This window comes from Oxyura jamaicensis, chromosome 3, assembly GCF_011077185.1.
Source record: "Oxyura jamaicensis isolate SHBP4307 breed ruddy duck chromosome 3, BPBGC_Ojam_1.0, whole genome shotgun sequence".
Classification (NCBI taxonomy): Eukaryota; Metazoa; Chordata; class Aves; order Anseriformes; family Anatidae; genus Oxyura; species Oxyura jamaicensis.
The window spans coordinates 69,605,931-69,632,333 of record NC_048895.1 but is presented as its reverse complement, the minus strand read 5'-3'; the positions used below and the strand labels follow the sequence as shown (position 1 = coordinate 69,632,333).

The 26,403-nt window shown below is 38.6% G+C and overlaps 1 protein-coding gene and 1 long non-coding RNA gene across 3 annotated transcripts in view; one reads left to right on the top strand and one right to left on the bottom strand.

Annotated features, from left to right (window-relative positions):
- Positions 1-24,920, top strand: part of LOC118164634 — a 37,881-nt gene extending 12,961 nt beyond the window's left edge. Inside the window, exon 4 of the mRNA XM_035322285.1 lies at positions 24,893-24,920. Coding sequence (XP_035178176.1) covers positions 24,893-24,899 — 7 coding nt within the window. The 3' untranslated portion in view covers positions 24,900-24,920. The remainder of the gene's footprint in view (positions 1-24,892) is intronic.
- Positions 1,605-18,773, bottom strand: LOC118164636. 2 transcript variants are annotated; one of them, XR_004749579.1, is made up of 3 exons: positions 18,419-18,773; positions 7,537-7,636; positions 1,605-2,089 (listed from the first exon to the last, which is right to left on the bottom strand). It is a non-coding gene; the product is annotated as an uncharacterized LOC118164636 (long non-coding RNA). The 2 variants fall into 2 exon arrangements; XR_004749578.1 differs by having other exon boundaries at positions 18,649-18,773.
- Positions 24,921-26,403: the final 1,483 nt, after the last annotated feature.

Here is a 26,403-nt window from a genome sequence, read left to right as displayed (position 1 = left end):
ATTTCTAGTCAGGGAGGATGCAGAAATGTTTGGATCAGGAGGCAATGTGTCTAATGGCTGCAAAACTCTCCAGAGAAAAATTTTGGAGAGGGCACTTTTGTTTGTATCTGAATTTTCCATATGGGAATCTGACTTTCAGTTCACGTGGGGTACCTCCTAGGTTAACTCTTCTTGCCTCAAGATTAATTTAAATTCTCACTCATCTTTGATTTTAATTCTGTGTTCTATTTTTGGTTTAAAGACACTTGTTCATATCTGTAACCAAACCTTTTGTGCTACAGTTATCCTTCAGTGATTAGAAAACAGTATGTTCTGTCAGTAAATGCAAGTGGTAGCAGCTGACCACCGAGTTGTATCAGCAAATTAAACAACCTAACAACAAATATTATTTTTTCTCTCTCTCTTAGTCTTTTGAGGCCCTTCCCCACCATTTTTACTTTTTTTTTTTTTTTTTTTTTTTTTTTTTTTTAGTGTAAATACCTCAGAGAATTGAGAGATATGGAAATGAACTCTGGGTTATAAGCCCAGGGAAGCTTAATGTACCTCTCATTCCTTTTTGTCAGGATGCACAAGCAATGTTAGAAAAGGTCATGGCTGAGATGATACCTCCAAATTGCTGCAGTGTTGTTGTTCATGTAAAAGCTCGGAGCTTAGCGCTGTTCAGCTGAAATCAGTGGCAGAGTCTGAATTTCAGCTTTTTTGGTTACACATGGAGAAAGCAAGATGGATCTGTCTGTGGTTTCCTGTTAACTTCCACCAGGCAGGTAACTTGGGAAATTCATGTGATCTTCTATTTTCAAGAATAACTGTGAACTCTGCCCACAGCTCAGGAGCAGAACCTATCCCCTACTCTGATTTCTCTGCAAAGCTCACCCCTGTGCAGAAAATCATTTAAATCTCTGTCTCAGTGGGAATTAAAAGGAAGCTGCCAAAGTGATTTATGCTGGAGAAAAGTGAATAGCATAACTGCAGAAGATGTAGATATCAAGAGGGAATGAATAGCTCTGAAAGCACGTGTGTAAGTTGTTTGACTTTGCTGTGCCCATATATGACCATTAACTGGTTGTAACACCAGCCCAAACAAAGAACTGAATCTGAGCTGTTGACAGACATACTGATTCACTACACACTTGGCATCACTAAGCTTAGCCTCTCTGAATAAAAGGGGAAAGTTGCTTTGCTTGCTTTCATGTGTTGAGTGCACCTCTAGAGAGAGCTCTGAATATCAGGCTCTTTACATGTCTGAGAACCTCCTTATCAGCTGGGCCAGCCTACCCTTCTCTGTGGCAATACTGTGAGCATCCTTTATCTGCCTCTCAGGCAGTGTCAACTGAGCATCACAGGAGAAAGAGTATGGGGTGGCAATGGATCCCACTGTTTTGTTAGGTTGACAGCTGAGACACCTGTCTAGCAGAGTTGGGATTAACCTCTTATGCAGACCACATATGAATCTACATTGATAGAATATAACAAATTTAAACAGAATGCTCATCCCTTGATTCAGATAACTACGGGTTGTATTTCCTGTAATCTGTTTTGCTTCCTTTGCTTTTTTTTTTTTTCTTTTTCTTTTTAATCATTTTCTTATTCTTCTATGTTTATTTTGTATTTTCTTTCATAGATCTTAAAAGTATTCCATCAGAAAATGCCTCACTTAACATATTTATTTATTTATTTTAACATTTTTCTACCAGAGATTGTTGTAATTAATTTCCTGCACTGTTCCTCCTCCACCCCAAATCCCAGCTTTTGTCAGAAAACTTTGAAGGTATTTACAAATCAAATTTAATTCAAATTATTATATTCTACAATGAAAACTGAAAGGAAACAAAATCAATACAGGGAAAAAAAAAGGTAAGTGGAAACAAAATTGCAGCTGATTAAATTACTTTTTCTGGTTGGGAAGAATGAAGCTTTATTAGAATACGAATGTGTATTCAGGTTCATATTTTATTTTTTGCTCTTACCTTAACTGTCTTGGTGCCTCCTTTCACACTTCCTCTTCCAAGTGGAGCGCAGTGATCTATATCACGCTTCTTGTGTAAGGCCCTTGTTTTCCCTCTGTGCTGCACCTTGATGTGCACTTCTGCTGTGAGATTTAAAGTAACCAGCCCAAATCAACGATGGTTATGGACTTCTTGAAGCTACAGCATGTAAGTCTGGTTCTAGTAAATACCCAAGCAATAATTAAAGCTTCAAATTGAAAAGAAGACTTTCCCTCTTTCTGGAAAAAGACATCTGCTGTTCTGACATCTGTCAGAGACTGCACCTCGAGTGCCTCTGTACATGTGTGATGGGAATACATGGATCCAGCATTTTGCTCGCTGTAGCTCCTGGGTTGGTGCACAACAGACTTTTAAGTCTCTGCCTGCACTCCATTTCCTTCTCTTCTGCTCAATGCTAATTTCTCACACTGGCAGAAATCTTTCAGCTTTCACAAGCCCAGCTTCTGAGGTGCTTTTTTGTGCATTTGAAAAGTGCATAGCTGTGTAGTGGACTACCAGCATTAACAGTTTAACATAGGTGCAAGAGAAAGAGACATTCCAACATGAAAAACTAATTTTTATTTGTGATGCTAACACTCAGGAAGTCTTTCTGAACCTGTTCTGATCTGAATGCATGACACATTTGCCAGGGTCCAAACATCCTTAATGACTTTATGAAAGGTTTCTACATTTGTTTTGCAAGGATATTACTTGCAGCAGTTGGAGTATGGATTTCCACCTTTCAGTCCATGGTTTACAATAGGGGAAAAAATACAGAGCAAAGGAAGATACAGTAATTAGCTGGGTGTTCTCCAGGGGATGTCACATCACTTTGCTGTCACAGCAAGTGCTTGTGTGGAAATTAATTTCCTGTCAAGCATCAAACACCATCTACAGTATCAAGTAATTTACACCCGTTTTTTCCACCTACATATATACACATGGTTTAGTTACTCTTTTCTTCAGTAGTTAGACTTATCAGAACATATTTTTTGCTAGAATAATTTGGTGGTCAATCATACCTATCTTGCCTTATTTTCTAGAAGCGACAACCTTTGAGTTGTCATTTTACAATGTCAGGAAAGCATACATATATTTTCATTACTAAAATGTCTTAATGAATTAAGATACTAATACAAATATCAATCATTCATACTGCTGAATAAAAATGTTGTCAGTGCAGAATGCAAAATGGAAGAAGGAAAGGAACTGGAAAGTGTGTCTATCAGTGCTCATTAATGTTCCATAGAGCATGCAAAGCATCTGCTTCCCTTTACAGTGTCTCCATAAAGAGAGCTAAGAAGTACCAAGACAGAAACATTAATAAAACAGATAGGGGTTTGGGAATAATTCTGCCTGGCCCAGTTACCTAATTAGCACTTCTATCTGCAAATAGCTCTAAAAGTTTTCCCTGTTAGGTAAGATGGGTGTACCAATTGCTACTTTTATCACTGCACTAAGCTGTAAAAAAAGAGGCTATGCTCTGCTTCATTCATCTGACTTGAGTCTCTGTCATTTAATTTTTTATATTATTTCCAAGTCAGAGGCTCTGATGAAAGCTGATATGGCTTATCTACATCTACTCTTCCCATTTTAGTATCTTGGAAATCAGTTCAGTTCTATCTCTTAAAGATGTCTCTTCACTCTCTTTTTCACATTGAATACAAATCTCTCTCTCCTCTCTCTCTCTCTCTTTTTTTTTTTTTTTTTTTTTTTTTTTGGAAGGGACCGTTAAAGGTAGTCTTGTCCAACCATTCTGCCTTGGGAAGGGAAATCTTTCAGGTCAAATTGTTCTAAACCCCATCCAACCTGACTCTGAACACTTTTAGGGAAGGGTTATCCACAACTTCTCTGGGAAACCTGTTTCAGTGCCTCACCACCCTTTGAGTGAAGAATTTCTTCCTTATACACAGTCTAAATCTACCCTTTTCCAGTTTAAAACCATTATCCCTTATTCTCTCATTACAGATCTTGGTAAATAGTCTCTGTCTTTATAAACCCTCTATATATATTGAAAGTCTGCAATGAGGTCTCCCCAGCTTCTCTTCTCAAGGCCAAACATAAACTCTCTCCACCTTTATTCACAGAAGAGGTGCTTCAGCCCTCTGATCACTTTTGTGGCCCTCATCTGGACCTTCTCTAACAGGTTCTTGTCTGTTTCACCCCCCTGCCATGGGCAGAGATGCCACCCACTAGATCAGGCTACCAAGGCCCCATCCAACCTGGCCTTGAACACCTCCAGGGATGGGGCATCCACAGCTTTTCTGGGCAACCTGTTCCAGTGCCTTACCACCCTATGAGTGAAGAATTTCCTCCTAATATCTAATCTAAATCTCCCCTCTTTATTTTAAAACCATCCCTCCTTGTCCTATCATTATCTGCCTGAGTAAAAAGTTGCTCTATATCTTTTTTTATAAGCCCCCTTTAAGTCCTGGAAGGTTGCAATGAGGTCTCCCTGGAGCCTTCTCTTCTGCAGACTTCTTACCTTGTAGATATAAGACCTTGAAGATTCTGATGTTGAAATGCAGCCCATCTTGAAAATTTATAATAGCATTTTGCAGGTTGTCAGCACTGCTTACATTAGTTCTAAAATTCCCATTGTTCTTTAGATGATCAGCTTGTGAGCTTGTGCTGTTATAAAAATTACCCTACTGTTCAGTGTTTGAGTATTTGATCAGCATACTACCATGAACATCCTCCTTTAAAATTATTTAAAATAATAAAAGAAAACTAACCAGAAATGTAAAATTTCTTTCTCCTTCTCTGGCTACCTTCTTATTGGGAAAATATCAAAGAAGTCAAAAACATTGCTTTGCAGCCTATATAACCATGAGGTATTTCTGTGTTGATCAAAACTAATATTAATTGCAATCACACAATACCCTCCCCTCAAACTAAATAAAGAATGATCCTTTTCTTTCATGCACAGAGTCCTTTTCATTTCTGTTGGCATTTGACTCAGATAGTACTTGTATGAAATTGTTGATGGGATTCATAGGGAAGCAGTGAAAATACTCTGTATTCATTGCAACTGAAATGAGGACTGAAAAGAAATGGGAGGATTTTCTGTCTGCTGTACATGTATGCTTTAGTTTAATATGTGGCTAACCTTGCAACATCATTCTTCCTTTACTAGAAATCAATAGAGACCCCTCTATACTCAGGGATACAGCTGCTAAGGGGTGAAGAGCTGTGTCTAAAGACAGAGAAATCAGACCGGAGGTAGGTTTGAATGGAGAAGGTACTCCATGCAAACTGTCATGGAACTCCTTAATAAAAGGATACTGTGAGTGCTGAAGTGTGTCTGGGTCCCTGGAGAACAGCAGGTGATCTCACAGAAGGGAGAAGTATTCACAGTCAAGTAGCTGTAAAGCAGCCTTAGAGCCTTAAAGAAGCTGGTCTGTGGAAGGCATTTTCAATACAGATGAATCCTTGAGTTGAACAGAAAATTTCTGTTCTCCACAGATATTCATGTTCTTTAGCAATTACCCGTAACTGTAGAGACTGATAGAAAACAATATTTTATGATGGTTTACAACTGTGCCAGTCCTGTATCTTTATTGTTTGAGGATCACAGCGGTATCCAAACACCTTTGGAATCAAGGGAATAAAAAGATGCTTAAGTTAGCTTTAAATCCTCCCCTGTCCATGGTGATTGTTCCCTGACTGCACCTCAGGGTTGTGGGTTTAAAGTGCCTTACATTTTTAGAGTAGCTTTCATATACATAGAGCACAGAATATCATTAATGGAATGTTGCCATCTCTATATAAGAAAGTAAGAACTTAAGCACATGCTTAAGTGCTTCTCTGGACCATGGCCAGAACAGTCATTGATTTACAGGTACAATGACCAAGAGATCAGTCAGAGCTTCCCTGTAGAACCTAAGAAAAGAAAAACAGAAGAAAAATATTAGTGTATCTCAGGGCCTGTTAGTTACCGCTGGGAACTCAAAGCTGAAGTTCTCAGAAGATAAAACCCCTCCTTACTAGGAATTTTTACATATGGACCATATTGAATCTGTTGGTCAACTGACAGCCTCAGGGCTGAGTATGATGTGTGAAACTTTTCAGCCTGTCTCCTTTGGCTGAGGGGAAGAGGTCTCTTTACCACTGTAATATTTGCCACCCCTGTGTTGCTGTTCTGGATACTCTAGGACGTCTGAAATGGATTTAGCCATCTAGATGTCTTAGGACCTATTTAAGTTACTGGGTAGTGCCCTGGCTCTCCCATCTCCACTGTCTCAGAGACAGTATACACTTACACAGAGACATCTATGTTTTAGAGTCCAAACACAGGGTTGAATTGTAGTAGCTGTCTCTTAAATCAAAGAACAGTCACTGTCAGTCTTACAGAGGCATTACAGAGATGTGGGTGGGTGGCAGAACTGAACCCTGATGCTAAGTAGAGGAGAAGGATCACCTTCTTGAGATGCTGGTGATACTTTGCCTAATGCAGCCAAGAATATCATTAAGCCTTCTTAGAAGCAAGGGCACATTGCTGATTCATGTTCAACTTGGTGTCAAACAGGGCTCTTGGGTCCTTTTCTGCAGAGCTGCTTTACAACTGGGTGTTCCCCAGCATGTCCTGGTGCTTAGGGTTGTTCCTCCCATCACTAGGGCCACAGCCTGCATGGCTTTACTGCAAGAGGAGTTCCCCACATTTTGCTGTAATGACTGTTCTTAGTGCTTAGGGCACAGAGGATTGCAACATGAACAAGACTCAGTGGGATCTATTTATTATTATTACTATTATATTATTTATTATTTATTATTTATTTTTTATGTGGTCTTTCATTTTATGAAGTAAGAGGGTGTATCATAAATCACTCCACAGTGAGCATAAGGTTAATGGACTAATCTGAAGCTATACAGTAGTAAACATGATGAAGATTTACTAAATGATGTCAATATGCATAATATGCATGCCTAGCAGTGAGGGATGTAGAATCTGTGCTGTGTCTGTGATTTGTCATTTGTCTTCCTTAGTTATAAACACAGGCTTCACATTCATATGAATAAAGCCTAAGAGCTTTGTAAAATTCTTCACAATTATTTCTCTTATCTACCAACTTATGTAGAAAGCATTTGAAAGTCTAGAGGATTTTTTGAACATGCACTTGAACACTAATGGAAAGTGCTTGGAAAGCATTAATAAGTGAAAGTATGTACTGAATTTTTATTCATTTTTTATTCAATCAAGGTCTGTCTGAATTTCCACAGTTGCAATTCAAATTCATTGAGCTTAAGGGCAGAATGTATGCAAGGACATTCAGTCAAATGTTCAAAATATCACTAAGCCTAAGCAATAAAAACATGGTGTACCTCTCATTTCCTTTTATATCATGAAATCATAAACCTTATTGCAGAGGAGGTTTTGTTTGTATTTTAGGATTAGTCTACGCAAAACAATGTACGATGGTGAAGAGAACCTCAGATTAATGTTTAGTAACAGGTTCAGGTCATGGCTGTTGTTAGAAAGACGTGTTTGTATCAATGCTAGAACACTAATTAATATATCTACATAACTCTGTACTGTGCCATGAAGACCTACCAAGCTTTTTGAAGATGGCTTGGTGAGCTCTTCACTCTCTTCCATTTCACCATGAGTGTGGTGGACACATTCTTCCTTCTCTTTTTCTTTCTTTCTTTCACTGCTTTTTAAAAATACAGAGTATTAACAATAACAGTAACAAAATGAAAAGAATTGTCATCAGTAATGTAGTATGTCTTTTCTGCACTGAATTTTTTTAAGTGCCTTTTTTTTCTGTCTTCTCATTAGTAAGTTTGAATGGCTTTCAGATTCATCTAAATGTGTTTACAGTCTTGGAGACTGTATTGGAACAATATGTCTAAGTCTCCTTTAGGAGTTAGTGGTGGTCTAAAGCATCTATTGCCATTTGAGTTCTGGGGTTTCCCATGTGGCTTCTAAATGCCTCTCCAAGAGGTTGCCCATAGGTCCTGCATCACACCAGTTTTCTGCAAGAAAACACTGTCTATCCCCCTGAAGTCTCAAAAGTAAACTGATGTTTAGGCAACTGAATTGAATCCTAGATCTCCACAAGCTGTAATGGAAGCTTAAGCACTTTGTTCAGAGCAGATGCCTACATGGTAGATGGCTGAAACTGGGGCTGAATCCCACCTGTTGAATCCCTGTTGTCTCCAGATACCTCAGCACTGTTGTACTTGGATATGTGGCAGAAGGAGTGGGAATGTGACAGAGGATTTCCTGAGAATGAGTGGTCATTGGCACCAGTAGGCCAGGCCTCTCTTCTCCCTTCCTCAAAGCTGAAGAAACAGGAAATATATGCATGGTAGAGTGTAAGCCTTCTAAAATAATTAAATAGTTTTAAAAGAATGATTAACTGTGCAAATAAAGACAGCAATGTTGAAAGGAAAAGACAAACACCGTGACCCACATTAAGTGCAAAATTGAAGCCAGTCAGGCTGACTATAGTGGTTTTAAAAGAAAATAATCCCCTTTAGTTGGACGGAAAACCAATAATCATTATTGCAGTATTTTAGTCTGCAAATATGTAAGGGGAATAGACTCACACCTAGTAAGCAATAGTTCATAAGCACAGAGGGTTACCAAATGCTGCTGTTTGATGAACTTTTTCCAAATTCTGTACAAAGTAGCTAAACAGACTAGAGCTAATTATATCTGTCAGCATTTTTCTCTTCTAATAGATAGCTTGCAACCTCACTGCGCTTGGGTGATAGTTAACAAAAAAAACTAAAAACCACAAACAACTCAGAAACAATTTTCAGTAGAATGGCATTTCTGCACTGAATCTGTAAATAAGATGCACAGCAAATTAACACCTTCCCTCTCTGGCCTCTGCAACTTAAGCATGACTGAAGAGGATGAGCTGCTGAAAAAGCAAGATGAGGGGTAGGGGGTGAATGATTTTCACTCTCTGGAAAAGTAAGTGAAGCTGTATGAAGCACAGACTGAACAGCACAGGCTACAGCTGTGTATGCCCCAGAGAAGCTCAGAGGTCTGACAGGGTAAAGGAGTGCCTACCTGGAGGCTATCTTACCCCTACCTGTGAAGTGGGAATTGCTGCATTTTAGGATATCTCCAAACTGGTGCTAGCAGAAGATATTGAATTCCTCACAGAGTGAAGTGGCAGAGAAGGGAGTCTTCAACCTTTCCTAAGAACCCTCAGGAAAAAGTAGATCTACAGCTCTTCACTTTCATACTGGTGTAGATCAGAAAGAAAACCTGTATTCCCTCTGTGGGGGTTTAGCTGTATTTGGTCATATTTTTACTTCTCTGCTTGTTAACTGCTGGGGATGCTCCTCTAAGCAGGAAGATGTTTCCTACCCACTCGCTTCCCCAGTAGTTACTGGAGGTCACTGTTTGAGATGCATACCCTGGACTCCATGTGCCACCCCAGGAGGGTGTGTGTCTTCGATGGGTCCCCTCCCATCTTTGTAAGCCTTGTACAGATGTTTTGGATACCCTGTAGTGTCTCAAAAGTCCCCACCTGCAAATGTGCAGGCTATTTCATATTCTTTAGAGAGACTGCAGCCAAAGTTCCAGCTGGACTTTGGACTGGATGAAAAGTTAACTGATAAAAAAAGAATATATTCAGTGTTGATTTATCACTTGTTTGTAAAACCACCAACTTAGCATTTTGATAATCCACTCACTGATATATGCCTAAAGAAACAATGAAAATGCTTAATAGGCTGGTTGCACTCTTAGCAAACACATAGCTATGTTTACAGTCATTCTTGGATCCTGGAGTGAAATGTTCTTTAGCTGGATGACGGACAAAGCTTTAGCCAGCTCTTTCTGGGCTCCCACAAACATATCTTGTGTCATCACCGCTCATGGGCTCTGCTGCAGCTGGCATGGATGGAGCTCCCTGTTATCAACAAGGCTAACCTCATGTATGTGGGAAACCACCATCACAAGACAGGGCAAAAATGGCTTTTATAGACAAAGTATATCCTACTTTGATTTGTGTGTGGTAAGTGACACAGCCTGCATGACAGCAAAATGGTTAATATCATAGATTTTTATTTATTTATTTATTTATTTTGCTAGATTCCACATGTAACTACTACTAGCTGCTCTCTAAAGAACAGTAACTGCTGCATAGCTGATGATTCAAATGTCCCAGAATTGCATTACCTGCATTTTCATTGTAACTGCAGAGGTTATTTCCAATGAAGTAATTCATTTATTAATGAATTGATGAAATTAATGAAATGAAATTAGTGCAATATAAAATCTGACCATATACCATTATGTCTCATTCACTAGAATAGCAGTCATCATCTTTAAAAATTACACAGATGATGTAATCTTCTACAAAGATTATGTGAATTTCAATTACAAGGAATATCAGAAAAAAATGGAACATGTGGGTAAATGCAGCTAATTAAGTGATAGGAAATGTAGTTATAGGGAGTAAAGAACATATTCTTTGATATGCATTTTTTTGCCATTCAAATTACACTCTGGGTAGTGTTTCAGGCAATATGTGGAAGACCTCTGCTATTCCTCCTTTCATTCTTATAATCACTTCTGTAGGTACTCATTTCTCGTGTGTAATGTACTCTAATGCAGTACTTTTTTTTTTTTTTTTCTTTTTTCTTTTTTCTTTTTTTTTCTGTGTTTCTCTAGACAATGTAAGGAGGAAACCTGGAAGAAAATGTGAAACTAATCAAAGTGCTTGCAAAAATCTAATAGTTTTCAATGTTCACACTGATTTTAACAAATCATTGGAATTTATTACGTAGTCAGATGTGTTATTGTCCCATCTAAGGATCATAGTCTTATACAGATAATCAAGAAAACACACTCTTTCAGGGGAGTGCTGAATTGTGCGGAGGGTTAAGAAATGATCCTATTAAACTTCAGAATTTTCTGGAGTGACAGATGTAAATAGATAATTAACTATAATATCAGCAAACTACCCCAAGAAGCACAAGGACCCACACCCACAAAAGAAGATATTCATCTGATCAGGGCTCTGGAATACCCAGTCCTGGTTTTCGTGCCTCTGGTGGGATGAAACAGAGCCATCACTTGGACACAGCTGGGATCACCATCTCTCTTTGAGACAAATAGGGATTAGCACTGGAAGCTATTCCCTGAATAGAAAGTATCTGTGACAAACTCACTGTTTTCAATGAATATCTAGCAAGTGGCAGTGGTGTTACCCTTCTTCTAACACATTACAGTTAGATCATTTATGCACAAAGAGGACAACCTGGCTTTCAGAGAGTAAAGGAAACATCCTCATGGTACACCAAAGTTTGGGTTGGCTTATAAAATACACAAAAGTAATAGGCATGGAAGAAAGGCTGGTGCTAACTTTAAACAAATTAGTATAGTAATTAACAAGAAGCATCCTGGATTCCTTCCAGTCCCATACTAAGATAAAAACAGACACTTGAAGACAGGCCTCTGTGACAAAATGAACCATTCCTAACTATTAGTAATGTACTATACAGAGTGCTGAAGATTAAATGCATATGAGGACTGCCACAATTATAGGCTTCAAAGCTAAACAATCATATTGTCATACATGAATTCATCTGCTAATTATTCTTAATCAAAGACAGAAAATACATGGATGCCATTACATGAAAACAAATATATGCAAGGCATAAATCAATTCAGAAACAACCCTGGTTGAATCTTTGGAGCTGGATACTTTGCAACAAGCTTAAGCCTTCTCTTCAGGCCCTGGAGCAGTGGTGGGCTTGGGATTTGCTAACCAAGCTGAGCTGTCTGCAGGGTGCAGGGCAAGGCTCTTCTGAGCTGCGAAGCTGGGCCAGGAGCAGCAGAGCTGTATCAGGCTGATGCTGCAGCCCAGCTAATGAGTCTTCCCTTTACTGGCAGCAGGCCAAGCTCGATGCTGTGCTGTTTTGCACAGTGGAGACAAGATTTTATTGGCACTATTGAAGCCAATAGGAAAAAGCGTGTATAAATTAGATGGGTAAGAGACTTTCTGGGGTTGTAATTACTTGAAGGGTGTAACTTTCAAGAGGCTGCAATGCAGCCATAGAGTGAACAGGGTAAATTAGGATGTCGTAAATACTGATCTAAGCTACCTGCTGGGCCAGCTTCTGTTCTTGTTTATAACCATCTGACCCCACCAAAGTGCAGGTGAATTTGACCCACTCTTTATGTGAGTAGTAAAATAAATTATAACTCAACCAGCTCTGACTAGAATGAATCTATATACATAATTAATCTTTATTTTACATACATAAAGGAGAAAAGAGAAAAGAATTCTCTCTAAAAGCTTGAGCTTGTCCTTGATGACAGGAGAAATTGATCTAAACCTCATACATCATGAATTGTTTGACAACAGCACAAGCTTTGAATAATTACAATGACTTTTGCCAAATTATTTCATATTTATTTCAAATAGCTGTGAATACAGACATGATTCACATTGTTTCAAGTGTTGCAGTAAGGTTTCTTTTGCCATACACAAAACTGTCTGCAATATACATATTGTGACAGTGGTGCACTGGGCAGTAATTGAAGATCAATTCCATGTTGTAGAAGCTAACTTGCTGCCCTGACAAAAATGTTTGCAGTGGTGCTGCAAATATATTTAGCTGTGTACAAATATATCTAGCTGTGTACTTTTTGATGCCTACTCCAGGTCTATTTCTTATGACCTAGATTTTTTCCTCTAGTTTCTGAAGTTACTACCCTTTTGCTTTATTTTTCATAGCTGTTGTAACAAAACTACATAAACTCCAAACCCCAACGTATCGGGTTCACTGGGTTTCTTATCAAGTAATTTAGAATAGTTTTTTTGTGCACCGTTAGCACCTGGCTTCATTTCTTCAGTCTGAAACTGTGGCCTTCTACAGGGCTAGCATCTCTTTGCAGCTGGCTCCACAACCCAGTGTAAATCAAAGGAGTCATTGTTCTAAGTCAGGGCTACAGTGATGGTGGGCAAATGGTAGGCAGCCCCCCTTGCTGTGGGCATGTTGAGAACCTCTGTGCCTAATAATGTCGTTCTGTGGACATCCTCCCTTTTCCCGTACATCTTTAAACTCTCAGATGCTGAATTGACTGTAACTTGTTGTTATTGTTTTACCTTTATCCCAAAGATAGCATGACAGCCTGTGGTAACCGAGTCTCCTCGCACGAAAGATTGAACATTATTGGTTATTGCTTCTGCCCTGCTCTGTGGACAGTCCTGTGTATTTGCTCTGTTTTACAGGCTGTTATAGGTTTAACCTGTCCTATGGACAATACAGCTATCTCTGTTATTTGGGTGTATTTCTCCAGGGATCTGTGTTTTCATTTCCCACAGAACCTAAAATCACATATCCTGCCATCTTAATAGGAGTCTCATATATTTTTCAAGCTACATAATGGTACTAGAGTTTCCAGCAGTACTGTGTAAGTATCCATTTCCTTCCTTTTATCTTGTGAAAATTTTACCTCCTTAAAAACAAAATGCACAAGAATTTAGTGTATCAGCAACAGCTATGCTTTCTCTAATACTGCCCTGAGATGGTTTCTTTATTAGTTGTTTCCCTGTCAAAAGCTTCCCTGTAATACTTCAGCTATATTCCTGGAAGCGCTAGTCAAGCTTTTCCCCCCAGCGTGATAGTAAAACCAAGCAAGCAAATAAATCCATTGCAAGCTAATGCAACAGAAGCAAAATAGCTCCATCTTTATTATCTCATCATTATCTCTCAGGATCAGCTCTGTGTACAAAATTAAGGCTTTCTTCCACTTCTTTTGCAAAATGTTTCACACACACACAGGAACTAGTTGCTACAATTTTATAGATATATATATATATATTTCTCTGCTTCCGCTATATTTACATCTTTTAATCACTTTGCTGTAAACAACCCTAGCCTATCTAATTATATCACATTTGAGATATTGCAGGTACTTCAAGATGGGCAACAGCAGCAGACATACTATTTATAAATGTTTGCTCTTTATTAAAATATGTTTCAGCAAATATTGTAGCCTGAGCTCAGGGATCCTCCTCAAAAATGGTTCCCTGTTGCAACCTGTGTTGTATCCTGAGTACTATAAATATTGTTAGGTATGGCAAGAATTCAGCAAAGAGGAACGATTTCCAAGAAGGAATGCAAATATGCAAAAGAGAAGAAAAAGTGAGTAGAATTAAATATAAAGATTCCAGGTAAAGGTAAGTACTACTCATACTTGTAGAGTTACCCCCAGTCTATTTTATAACTAGATTATAGATTATATTTAGGAACTCCTGCATTTGTTTCTGGAAAGGGGAAAAGATTTTATAGTATCTAGATGTTCTCACAATTACATACAAGTTTCTCTTACATCAACAAGGGAATCACAGAAGCCATAGTTAATGTTTGATTAATGTATTTCTAAACATTTTGTATGATGTAACTTCACCTACTTATTTACTTGAAGAGTTTTTGCCAGGCAAGGTGTAGTTTCTCTTAGTACTGGGAATTCCCTATAGGTGTCTGTTCACACCATCTTTCCCTGAAACATCAGGATAAGGAACCACAAGAAACAGAAAGTACCGACATGGGAAATGCACCTAGTTTCTATCATTCCCTTTCCTAGACCATGGTCTGAAAACTAAAAAGAAAGTTGAGTTATTGATTACTATTACCAAAAAATCATTTGGGAAACTGTGCTCTGGCAAACTCCCTCAAAAATGATTGCTTTAGCGTAGCTTCAGATGGAAGAAAAACAAGGTCCTATGACAGTGGTCAAAGTTTTAAAAGACATTATCTCAGTACACCGGGCTTTGAATCTATGTCCTAGGTTCTTTCATCAGAGTCTGAAAGTGCTAAGATGCTGCCTCTTTATGAAAGAGAAATCCTTAATCGGGTAGGGCTGGCCAGACCCAAGGAAATATATCTAAGGTGAAGCCTTTAGAGCATTTGCCTCTGTCTTCTTTTGAAACCTTGTTTTACAGGAAGATTGATAGCTTCTAGATTCTCATTTTGAGGAAGGAAAATGGTCGCTGATCTGGAGTTTTGCTTATGACAAACAAACTAAAATAGTCTAGGGCTTTGAAAAATCCCTATGTCCTATGGCCTGACTTTTACTGATTATAAGCATTAGTGTCTTCCAATTCATTGACAAAATGTTTCTCATAATGCTCATTTATTTTCTGAGACAGGCTGTGTAGCTTTTATAAATCACACTGCTCTGAAGAAGAGGTCTGCCAGTCCCTGAAGTTCTCCACTATTGTCATCTCATTGCTGGCTCGGAGGTGGTGGCAGAATTGCTCTGCTATTGCTCCCGTACTCCAGAAGTGTACCTAAAATGGAACTGGTCACCTTCCGGTGGAGAGAGCCAATTAATATGTTCCTCTCAAAAGCTTTTCTATTTATGTATATTTTGGGAATACCTATAGCCGCTCCTCTGTACATGTTTATTTAATGTACTAAAATACTCACTGTGATTGTAACTGTTACATTATGGTTCCAGATAATATCATGAAAGAAATCAATGGTTCAATGGTTTGCATACACTGTAATTAAATTTAGTCTGTTGGTGACATCAATGCCTGTGAAAAAGTCTTCAGTAGTTACCATAGAAACAAAATTTCCTCAAGCAGCACAGCAGTGGTGTGATGTTGAGTAAGGAGTTCTAACATTTCATTTTTAAATTAAACTCTACAGATAACCAGTAGGAAACCACACAACCACCAATTTAGTATTAAAATCTTGATGATCTCTATTTTTCTGCATTGAACATCACCTCAGTGATACTTGACCTAGCAGCTAGCAATCAGCATATTGTGCATTCCCAGCCCACAAAGGTGCAGACTAATAAATGCTTTTCACGCTTGCAAAGCAACCTATGGAGATACCTATGAGAGAGACCAGCTTCTCTTATAGTAGTAATCTAGCCTAGCATTGCACCTTTTGATATGGGTTTATTACAATATAAAAGAGAAGTTTAATGTTAGTAACAAGATAATTTTCAATTAACAATGCAATATATTCTGTAGATCAATATGAAGTATTCCTGAAAGCTGATGTTAAGACATATCATGTGAATGAATTACTTTCAGGGCAAATGGGAGCTGCTTAGTGGATTACCATGGTAACGGTAGTTACACTATATACTTGACTACAGTTTTAATTTTCTAAAATCTGATGCATGGACTGGTTTGAAGAATCATTGTATAATCTTTTATTCTTTAACAATGCAAGAAAATTGGTTGGTTTTACAATCTTCCTTTCCAGCACTGTGTCAGGATATTGCACTGTATCCAAGAAATTACTGATTTATTTATTTATTTTTTTTTTTCCCAGTGATCATCTCAACTCAAAATCATGAGCAATTGAAAAGTAAACGTCACACAGGGTGTTTACTTTCTCATTTATTTTAGTGAATCTATGCTTCTTCAGTCACATTAATATCAGATTTGATTAACACAAGCATAAATCTGGAGAGAATTATAGCAGACGTGACTACCTTCTTCCCCGCCTTCCCCCCTTTTCTTTTCAGCTGTCTTTTATTTTATTTTTCATTGTAATGGGAATCTGTTGCAAGTGTGTCATTCAATTTAGGACTTGATTCTGCAGTCCTTAGTCCTTCCAATAGCTGTGATAGGCATTGCCCGTATTTGTTTACTACTGGGACTTACATCCTCAAAATAAAGTCTAGACAAGGAAGCAGTATGTAATTTGCTGTCCCAAATGCACTGCAGGGACTGAGTTGTGACCAAATGATTTGGTGTTCTTCCTCCATGAGACAAGCAGGAAAAAACAGCTTCTTAACAGGTATTGACTCACATTTGAATGCAAAATCACCTCTAAACCACTGCAATACAGCAGAGTGTGAATAGCCATGAAAAGAAAATTCAGCCTTGCTCAAACTCTTTAGTGTTTATAGAAAACACTGGAAGATAAACTGTATGTTAAGTAGGGAAGTCTGAACTGCAAACACTGCCTTTTAGGGATAGCATCCTTCAGCTGGTCTGCTTGGGAAGAGCTTACTGCTCAGGGAATCAATCCCACCATGAGGAGGCACCCTTTAAGAGTTGCACAAACCATATTTCTGTGATCCCTTCTGTGGTGGGCAAATAACATTTCCTCCTGGACCCCACTCTGATTTTCATATGATTACATATTTCCTCAAAAACATATGTTTGCAATAAGTTATTGCTTCCCTTTGAAAACCCTAAGGATATACCTACCTGTGCTGGAGCCCTGGGGTCCCATGAACCAGGTGTAAACTAGCAGCTCCCAGGTGTAGGAACATGGCCTGTCCATGAAGGGATGGGAACATCTCCCTTTACCCTGTACTCATGAGACCATGTCTGGATAGCGTCCAGTTTTGGACCCCTCTTCACACAAGGCATGAACAAACAGATGCAAGTTCAACAGGGTACTGAGCTGATCAGGGCTGGAGCTGAGGCCCTGTGAGAAGAGGGCTGTCCATTCTTCTGGAGAAGTTTGCACTTGCATTTCTTCTTAGGCAGATCTTAAACATGCAACATTAATATGAACCAATCTTAACTAGTTGCTTAGCCTGCCAAGCCTCTGACTGGTACCCAGACTCTTGTCTCAAGAACCACTGAATTGCATATACATAATGCAAATGATTTTTTTCTTCCTTGGCTGAGCTAAGCATTTTGGTATGTAGCTTCCTCCTAAACTTGTTGAAGTTGCTTCCTGTGAAATAAAAGCATGGTCTTCCTAGATGTGTGGCCAGGCCAGAGAGGATGCTGAGAGGAGGAGGATAATGAGATGGAAACTAGGGAAAAGTTTTCCTTACCACACACTTTGAGTACAAGAAATGACCATGAAGCTACAGAGACTACAGCTGCAAAGCAACAGAAGGGAACATGACACACAGGTTTGCTGCAAGCACCAGGCATCATCTAAGTCTTAGCCATTAAAAAGAAATGGCTGTCACAATTCAGTGTGTGGTAAAAGCTTTGAAACCTAATTGGTTTAGAAAATGAATAAAAATATCACTTGCAACGCCTACCCCCTATTTGTATTATTTAACCTGCTCTAAGACTAGTTGTAATTTTGACAAACTGAAGAAAAATTTTACAAAGTCTTTCATGTCTTTCCCACATTTTCAGATAGATCCAATATTACCTAAAACTGTATTTTAAGGAATGAAGTTTAATTCATTCTTACTTCTTCTTCCTTTTTTTTTTTTTTTTTTTTTGTTAAATTTTACTCCCAAGTCAGACTTTCATTTCAACTCCCCATACTATTTATCTCAGAGGAATAACAATGAAGGATTTACCATGCAGTTTAATTAGTAGTTGCTGAAAGATATTTCATGAGTGCAGACAGAATGTTCACTCTTTAAAAGCTTTCATTACAGCAAGGACTGAAAATCCCACTCAAAGAGAGGGACAGGTGGCAGCAGGCACTAGAAACTGGGATCAGGTGAAGCCACTACAAGTTTCTCATTCACACTATTACACTCTTGTTGATATCCTACTTACCCTGTTACATACAGGTTTCAGCTGACTTTCAGCTGGACTGGCTGCTGACTTCATTTAATTTGCAAATTAGACCTGATCCAGCTCCCATCCACCTCCAAAAAGATCTTCTTGCTCTCTCAAGGCCTGAGGCAGCTTTGTTGTGGCTCCCCATAGAGCAATAAAGGGGAAATATGTATAATGGTGAATTCAGTCCTTGGAAAATATTCGGTAGCATAAGCTTTATTACTGACCTGGTCCACCTGAGGCTGCTAAGACTGTTGAAACCCCATCATGGGCTTCTTCTGAGTAATGACTCAGGCATGGGAAAAAAAAGCGGCATGAGGATAAGCATCAGTTGCCATCTACAAGTGTGCCTTGTAGAGGTCAGCAAAGATGAGGACAGATCAGGAAGGGTGGAGGGGAATATGTACCCTGGCAAACAGGGAAGGTCTGTCTGGTTTGTGAGGGCATTTCTGCCAGTTCTTTTTGAAGGCAATCAAAAGCTCCCCAGTACACTCAATATATAAATGGGAGGAAGGAGAACAAAGGCCTGAGTGACTATCTGAACTTCTGACCCCTTGACCATTGTACATCTTTTGAGGCATTTCAAGCATTTCTCTGACTAATAATGAAGATACAGACAGTATGCTGAGCTGAGCACAGTGGATTAACACAGTCCTACAGCAGTAGGAAATGTAATAAGTCAAATAAAAATTTTGCCCAACTTTCAAGAAATAAGGAAAACTCAGTTTGAAAAAATGCTTAACTTTATTACTTTTGATGTTCTAATGTATTTAACGATATTCTTGGCAGACAGACATGTATAGCTGTCTTTCAAGATCTGAGAAAGATTAATTGTGCTGATGTCATAAATCATAAAAAATATAAATTTTATCATAAATCCAAGAAACAACAATGTAAAATGCAATTATTAGGCAAGCAACAAAGAACCTAGTCTTATTGATGTATCAATAACCCCTATTTTTTGCTGCTGCAGTTTAAAATGTCAAATATGCATGAATGACTCCGTTTATATTACAGGGCTCATCTATTTTAAACCCTCCAAACAAGTTTAAAACAAGGTTTTCATCACTTGAAATAGTTCTATATTTCATAATTCATCTGCTTCTTCCAATTGCCCTCTCTTTATTAAAGAATTTAGAGCCACAGTTTTGTCCACTTCCAGCATTCACAAGTCTCTCTCTCACTGTTCCTTCTTTAGTGTATAAAAAAAATCAGAAATGCCTGTAATTCACATGTCTCTGTATCTATGGGCACTGTTTTCTGCAGGACTGCATTATTATTATTATTATTATTCCTGCCATCAAATCATGCATTTTCAATATTCTTGGCAGAAAATAAATACCTTTCTTCAGTTTTACCTGTTAAAAATGTTTGAAGTCTGATATATACTACAGAAGTAATTTATTTTCAATTATTTATAACATGCAATATCTTCCTGTACCTTATAACTGCTTTGACTTACTGCTTTTTAGTAGATTAAATTATCTTTTGGCACCAAATGCTTCTGTAAGGGGTGTCTGATCCACTGTAAGGTCTTTCCATCTTGTGCCATTTGCTTCCTTAGTTAGTTTCCTATAAGTAATCTATTTAAGGTTCTAGTGACTTAATTTACTGCCTGGAGACCACTGTTTTACCAGCTCCTTATTCAAAGATTGATTTTTATAGTACTATAGATAAGATTACAGAGAAATTTTCATTGAAAGTCTCCTTTTTCAGCCAATCATTACAAGAATGAGTTTCTGTTGACTCATTCTATGATCTTTTTCAATTCTGTCAAAAAAGTAAATAGAAAATGGCCTGAACAATAGCAGGCTTTAACAGTTGAAAGTAATGGCTAATATACCTCATGCAAAATATTTGACTAGGAAAGTTTTAAATTAAGAACTCAATTATTCAGGCCAGGTGCGATTGCAAGTCTAGACTATCCATTAAGAAAGCAAGATGACCTATATATCCAATTACATCAGGTTAGATTAAAAATCTATAGCTTTTATGACGGACTGTTGACAGAAAAGCTGCATCCCAAACAACAAAAAAAAATATATTTAGCAGAAAGAATCATCAATAAGGGAAATATTTTTAAGCCGACTACATGGAAAATAGCTCCTAAATTGAAGAGGAGGTGAAAGTCAATAAGCAAATGACTATGAATTGCTCAACCTGTAGCTTTTCTTAATTTGTGAAAAGAATACAGCTTTGTGGTTGAAATTACTTGTGTATGCTTGCAACTCACATTGCTGTTTCTCTAACAGTCAGAACCAGACTAGCTAACTAACCTTTTTAAGAAAATTACAGGCACATATTTTTCTCTTAACTTTTCAGCAAGTCTCTGGGTATGTGTTTTTCTTATTAAAACCCATCATGAAGTACTGCATACAGGATGCAGTGCAATATGGCAAATGTCCATGTGGAAAAAGCAGTTGTGCAATTCTGCAATTTCTGATCATCTCCACTGTATATATGAAGATAGACAGTCATCTGACTAGCAAACAGAATTACCTCTTAAAATACATGGGCATATTAATTTAAAGAAAAAAAGTGTTTTATCCTCTAAGTAGTTCTGACCAGTAGAAAAGCATTTAGAGAATTCTTAGACTAACATGAGACTAATAGTTACGAACTAATAGTTACGATTTTAAGCTTAGCTATGTGCTGTGGCTTAACCTGGCAGGCAGCTAAGCATCACACAGCCATTGACCACACTACAAGCAGAATAGTGGAGAGAGCCGACAGAGGTAAAAAATATGAGAACTTGTCCATTGAGAGAAGGACAAGTTAATTAAAAAGAAAGAAAGAATAACATTTTAAAAATGTTTAAAAAACAAGCAATACACAATACAATTACATACCATCAGCGAACCGATGTCTAGCCAACTATCCCCAGTTTTATTGCTGAACACGATATGGGATATCCCCTAGATCTGTTTGGGTCAGCTGTTCTGGTTGAACACCATCCCAACTTCTTGTGCACTCTCAGCCACATTGCTGTCGGGGCAGTACAAGAAGCTGAAAAGGCCTTGACTTAGGGTAAGCACAGCTCAGCAACAACTAAGACATCAGTGCGTTATTAACATTATTTCTATCTTAAATCCTTCACACAACAGCAAAGGTGCTAAAGCTTTGCTAGCTTGACCAGGGAGTGAGGGTATCTTCGCAGCAGAAAACCACAGCCTCTCTGATCTCTGCACTCACCAAAACTACTGCAGCTTCCCAGACAGAGCTATAGTAGAAAGATGCTACCACCCAGGTGCTACGGTGCATGGTGTGCCCTACTCTTATGCCAGCACCAGACGGCAGGAGTGAGCAGACTTGTGGAAGGTGCACCCAGGTGGAGGCACTCCTCCGCTTAGCGACAGAGCTCTGAAAGGAGGTGAGTAGGATGAAGAGGATCACGGAGGGCAAGAGGGTGACAGAGTACTGGAATCACTCTGTGCCTTCTCTGAGACAGGCCCAACAGGCAGACAGGACGCATGATATGGAAGATTCTCTATCATCTCCCCACCTGACTGAACACATTGACTGTAAGGATAAGGGGCAACGGCGACAAGTCACTGCCCATCACATCAGATGTGTCTCCTCAGTGAATACCCCACCTTCCCAGGTGCCCTTATGCAATAGTTATGTGGCTCTGCAAGTGAAACAGAATAATGATGAGGCGGATGATGGTTCATCTGGCTTGGAGGTGTCACTGAGGTTAAGTCAGCCTATGGCCTGCATCAAAACTGTGTCCGCAAAGAAGAAAAAAATGGTGTGTGTGGGGGGGGTTGTTATTATGATAGAAGATTCCCTTCGGAAGGGAGCAGAATAGGGAAGGCATCTGTCTCGCTGGAGCACAGGTTAGAGACACAGAAAGAAAGCTTCCTACCTTGGTGCATTCCTCAGAATATTACCCATGATGTTTATTTCAGGTGGGCAGCAATGAAGTTCAAAAAGAAGTCCAACAACAATCAAAGGAGACTTCAGGGCCTTGCAACAACTGGTTGAGGGATCCAGAGCTCAAGTAATGTTCTCCTTTATCCCTCCAGTTGCAAGGAATGGTGAGGGGAGAAACAGAAAGAGCCAGCAGATCAATATCTGGTTCTGAACCTGGTGTCACAGGCAGAACTTTAGGATTTTTTTCATCAGGGGTCATTTTACATGACACCAGGCCTGCTGACAACAGACAAGGTACACCTGTCTCAAAGGGGGGAGAAGGATTTTTGCATAGGAGTTAGCAGGGCTCAATGAAAGAGCTTTAAACTAGATTTAGAAGGGGGAAGGTATAAAACCAGACTTTCTGGGGATAAGCCTGGGGGTGGTATGTCAGTGTTCATGGCACAGTGTGCTAGCAAGATCCTTCAGTCAGCCATACCAGTGGAGGTAGCAGAAAAAGAGCCATGAAGCAGCAAAGGCACAAGGGATATTGATGGATTAGAAATCATGGAAGTGTCTGAGTGTCACATAGGAATTAGGGCTTCTCCCCCACCAAAAGGTGACAGGATCTCTAACCCAGCTGAAGTGCATCTCTGCCAATGCACACAGAAAAGGCAACAAACAGGAGGAGCTGGAAGCCATTGTGCAGCATGAAAACAATTTGTTATTGTGAAAAAAGAGATTTCTCTACCTAATTAACCCTATAAATTTAGCTATTGCTTTAAAATGTACATTGTGGAGCCCTATTTATCTCAACAGACATACTCAAATTCAGTGACAGTTTGGATCATTTTTTGGTAACCAAACTGGTCATCAGCACTCTTCAGTACCTCCATATGATTTCTGATGAGCTGGAAACAATATCAGCAAAGGAAATCATTATAATGATTCAACAGATTGCATAGATAGGACTATTGCACTGAACTGTAGCTGACCTTCAGCTAAACCCAACTGGCATACACAATTTTCTTCTGTCAGTAGTAAATGTAGCTAAAAAATTACTAGCTGATTGAAAACATAGTTCAGTATCAGGACTGTGAATTTTAGCACTGTGACACAAAAGGGCCATAGCTAGAATTGTAACTGCAAGTACATTTGGGCAAAGTAATATAGACTATTTATATATTTCAGCATTATTTTTTTCAGTTGGCATGGTAGGTCTTCTGATTTTGCAAGGGGCAGTTTGACCAGATGTAATCACATTACTATACAATTATGCTTCTGCTATCTTCAAAATTACAATGACATGTGATTACGTCATTTCTTTCATAAATCCAATGTAGATGTGCATACAGAATTGTTTATGATCCGTGTCATTGTATAGATTTTATGTGACAAAACACAGTCTGGATCTACATAGTTTTCTGCAGAATAATTACCAGTTGGCATACCAGAACAAATGGTGGGAGGCCATCAAACAGCTCGTCCAAGCCTTCCATCCATCTGTCCACTTGCTGTCTGTGGAACATGCAGTTTTTATCTTTAATCATTAAATTGTTTTCTGTATGTCAGATTTCCAGTTTTCCCAAGCAATGCTTGTATGAAGTATTTAGTGTTCATTTAGTGTTCATTTAGCAGTGGGGTAACCTTCTGGCTAACTTCAACTGTTTAAAATAAAAGTAAGAAATACAATTTAAAACATGTATTTGTCACCTTATTTTTTCCTAATTTCCACCTTCAGAGCACTGTCCATTTCAAAAAGCAATTGTGGTATATATTTGTAGGATTTTTATTTTTTTTTTTTCCTCAAGGGAAACAACTTCAGTTAAACACCTTCTAGAGATCTCTATTGTTTGAATTGATAATAATGTAGCTGAAAAACAATAATTGAATTGATCTTTGCAGGTTAAAAAAAATCTAGAAATTTATTTCCTCAATAACAGGTGACTCAAGAATTAATGCCTGACAGAAAAAAGTGTGTTTAAGCTGTTAGACATGTGGCAATGGGACATATTAAAAATAGAGCAACATGTATCACTGTCAGTGTCTTGGCATTCAATCCGTAAAGATCTGTACTTCTATTTACTCTTCTGCAAATACAGGATGCTTATATCCAGCGGATGATGCAAATGTTACAAGTTACTTTGAAGTCAGGGTTAATTTTGTTTTTGAATTCAGTGGATTAAGACTCCAGTGCCTTGGACATGACTGCCTGGGACATCTCAGCCCTGGGACATAGACAGTATCACTGAAACACCTGGCAGTTGTGTCGGAGCACATTGTGTCTGAAGCAAGGGTGACATCTCCTCTACAAGCAGTCCACTTTCTTGTTAACTCAGATTTACAGCAGTATATATACCACACTTGCAGCTCCACAAGTCGAGCTGCACCAGCCTTGGGGAGGCAGTTGCCTCTGGTCACTGCCATGGCACACTGATGGCTCTCTCTGGAGTACAAGTATACTTGATCCTACTTGCAAGTGTACCTGATCCTACTGCAGGGTGCCATTTTTCATTCATAACTTTTGTAAGCTCACGGTGAGTTAGAATGTTTCCACCCATCCTCCCTCTCCCCACCCCATTTACTTGCAGTGACTGATTCTGACCCTGAATTTTCCAGATATTGAAGTAAGATAAGAGACTCATGGCATCGTTGAAAATTAGGCTGGATGAGGCCTTAAGACATCATCCACTCTATCCCTTGTTTCAAGGTAAGTCAACTAGGTATGTTTTTCATGAAAGGTGTCTCTCTAGCCTGTTCTAAAAAATCTCAACCTATCTGAGGTTTTAACTATTTTTAGAAAGTCTGAGCATTTCATTTCATTTATTTATTTATTTATTTCAAAAATGCAGATTTAAATTCATGGCTGAATAATTTTTGCATATATCCATGTAAGAGGATATATCATTAGTAGTGTAGGCACCAGCAATAAGAGATGGATGAGAATCCTGCTGAAGACCTGAAAGGGTTACTGCAGTGATGTGGATTTTTTGATCACCAGCTTCTCCCAGAAAGCTGTTACTCTATGTCAGCTTTTGTGCAGTGACATGCTGGTTTATGAAAGGCTGGATGAACTTAAGCTGAAGATGAGAGATTGGCAGCTAGTATACAGTGGCACAAGTCAGTGAGCTGTGATAAAAAATACTCACAAGCCAATACTACTAAGGCATCATCTTCATCCATTGAACCACACTACATTGAAGGCAATCAAGGTCTCTTAAAAAAAAAAGTCTCTCGCAGGGGTAAAAAGTTTCACCAGTCTTGTTTCCTCTGAAACCACAGGAAAAGAGTATTTCAGTCCCTTTCTCTTTCTGTAGCTATGCTTGCTGTGGACTGTGGTGAATTTATAAATATCCTGGAATGGCAAGATATATTTATGTGCATTCATATTTTATATTACATGATTGCATCTGTAAGAGAGCAGTTGTTACTACACAGGAGTCTCAGCATGGTCTATATAGGATGAAATCTGATTTGACATCGTGTAGACCTGTAAAATTAGCATGAGATGCACAAAATATGAGTGATTTGTTTCTCACGATTTCAGTAATGGTAAGCTAACGGGAGCCAATGTGAAGGAGAAAAAAATAAAAAAGTTTTTTTTTGGGTGGGTGGGAAAATAGTGTTTTCCCATGATGAAGTTTTCTGCTGCTGTTACTAGGAAAGAATTTTCACAGATAATTCTTTGGCTAAGATTTCTCATCTGACGTACAGATAAAAAAGTGACATGCAGCTAAGCTTTGCTTGTTAGTGTGAAAGTACAGATCCTCCCAGATTCCATGTGGTACTGCTGCAAACTTCTGAGAGATAGATCCAGCTCTACCATCATGGGGAATTGTTTTGTTCTGATAGACCTATACTGGCTGTTCACTTTAATTTTTCATTATGTTTGATGAATTGTTGGTGATGTTTTAATATTCACTGAAATTAGAACTGAATGTTTAATTTGAGCTTTATATTGAAGTTTATAACAGCCACAAGTTATTCATGACTCAGGCATTCTTGATCAAATAAATCAGTAAAACAAAAACTGGCTTGTCTTTCATTCTGTGAGCAAGCTCTTCTGGGATTTAAAGGTTCTTTGTCTTATCTGACACTTCGACAAGGCGAATCATTTAGTGAATTAAAGG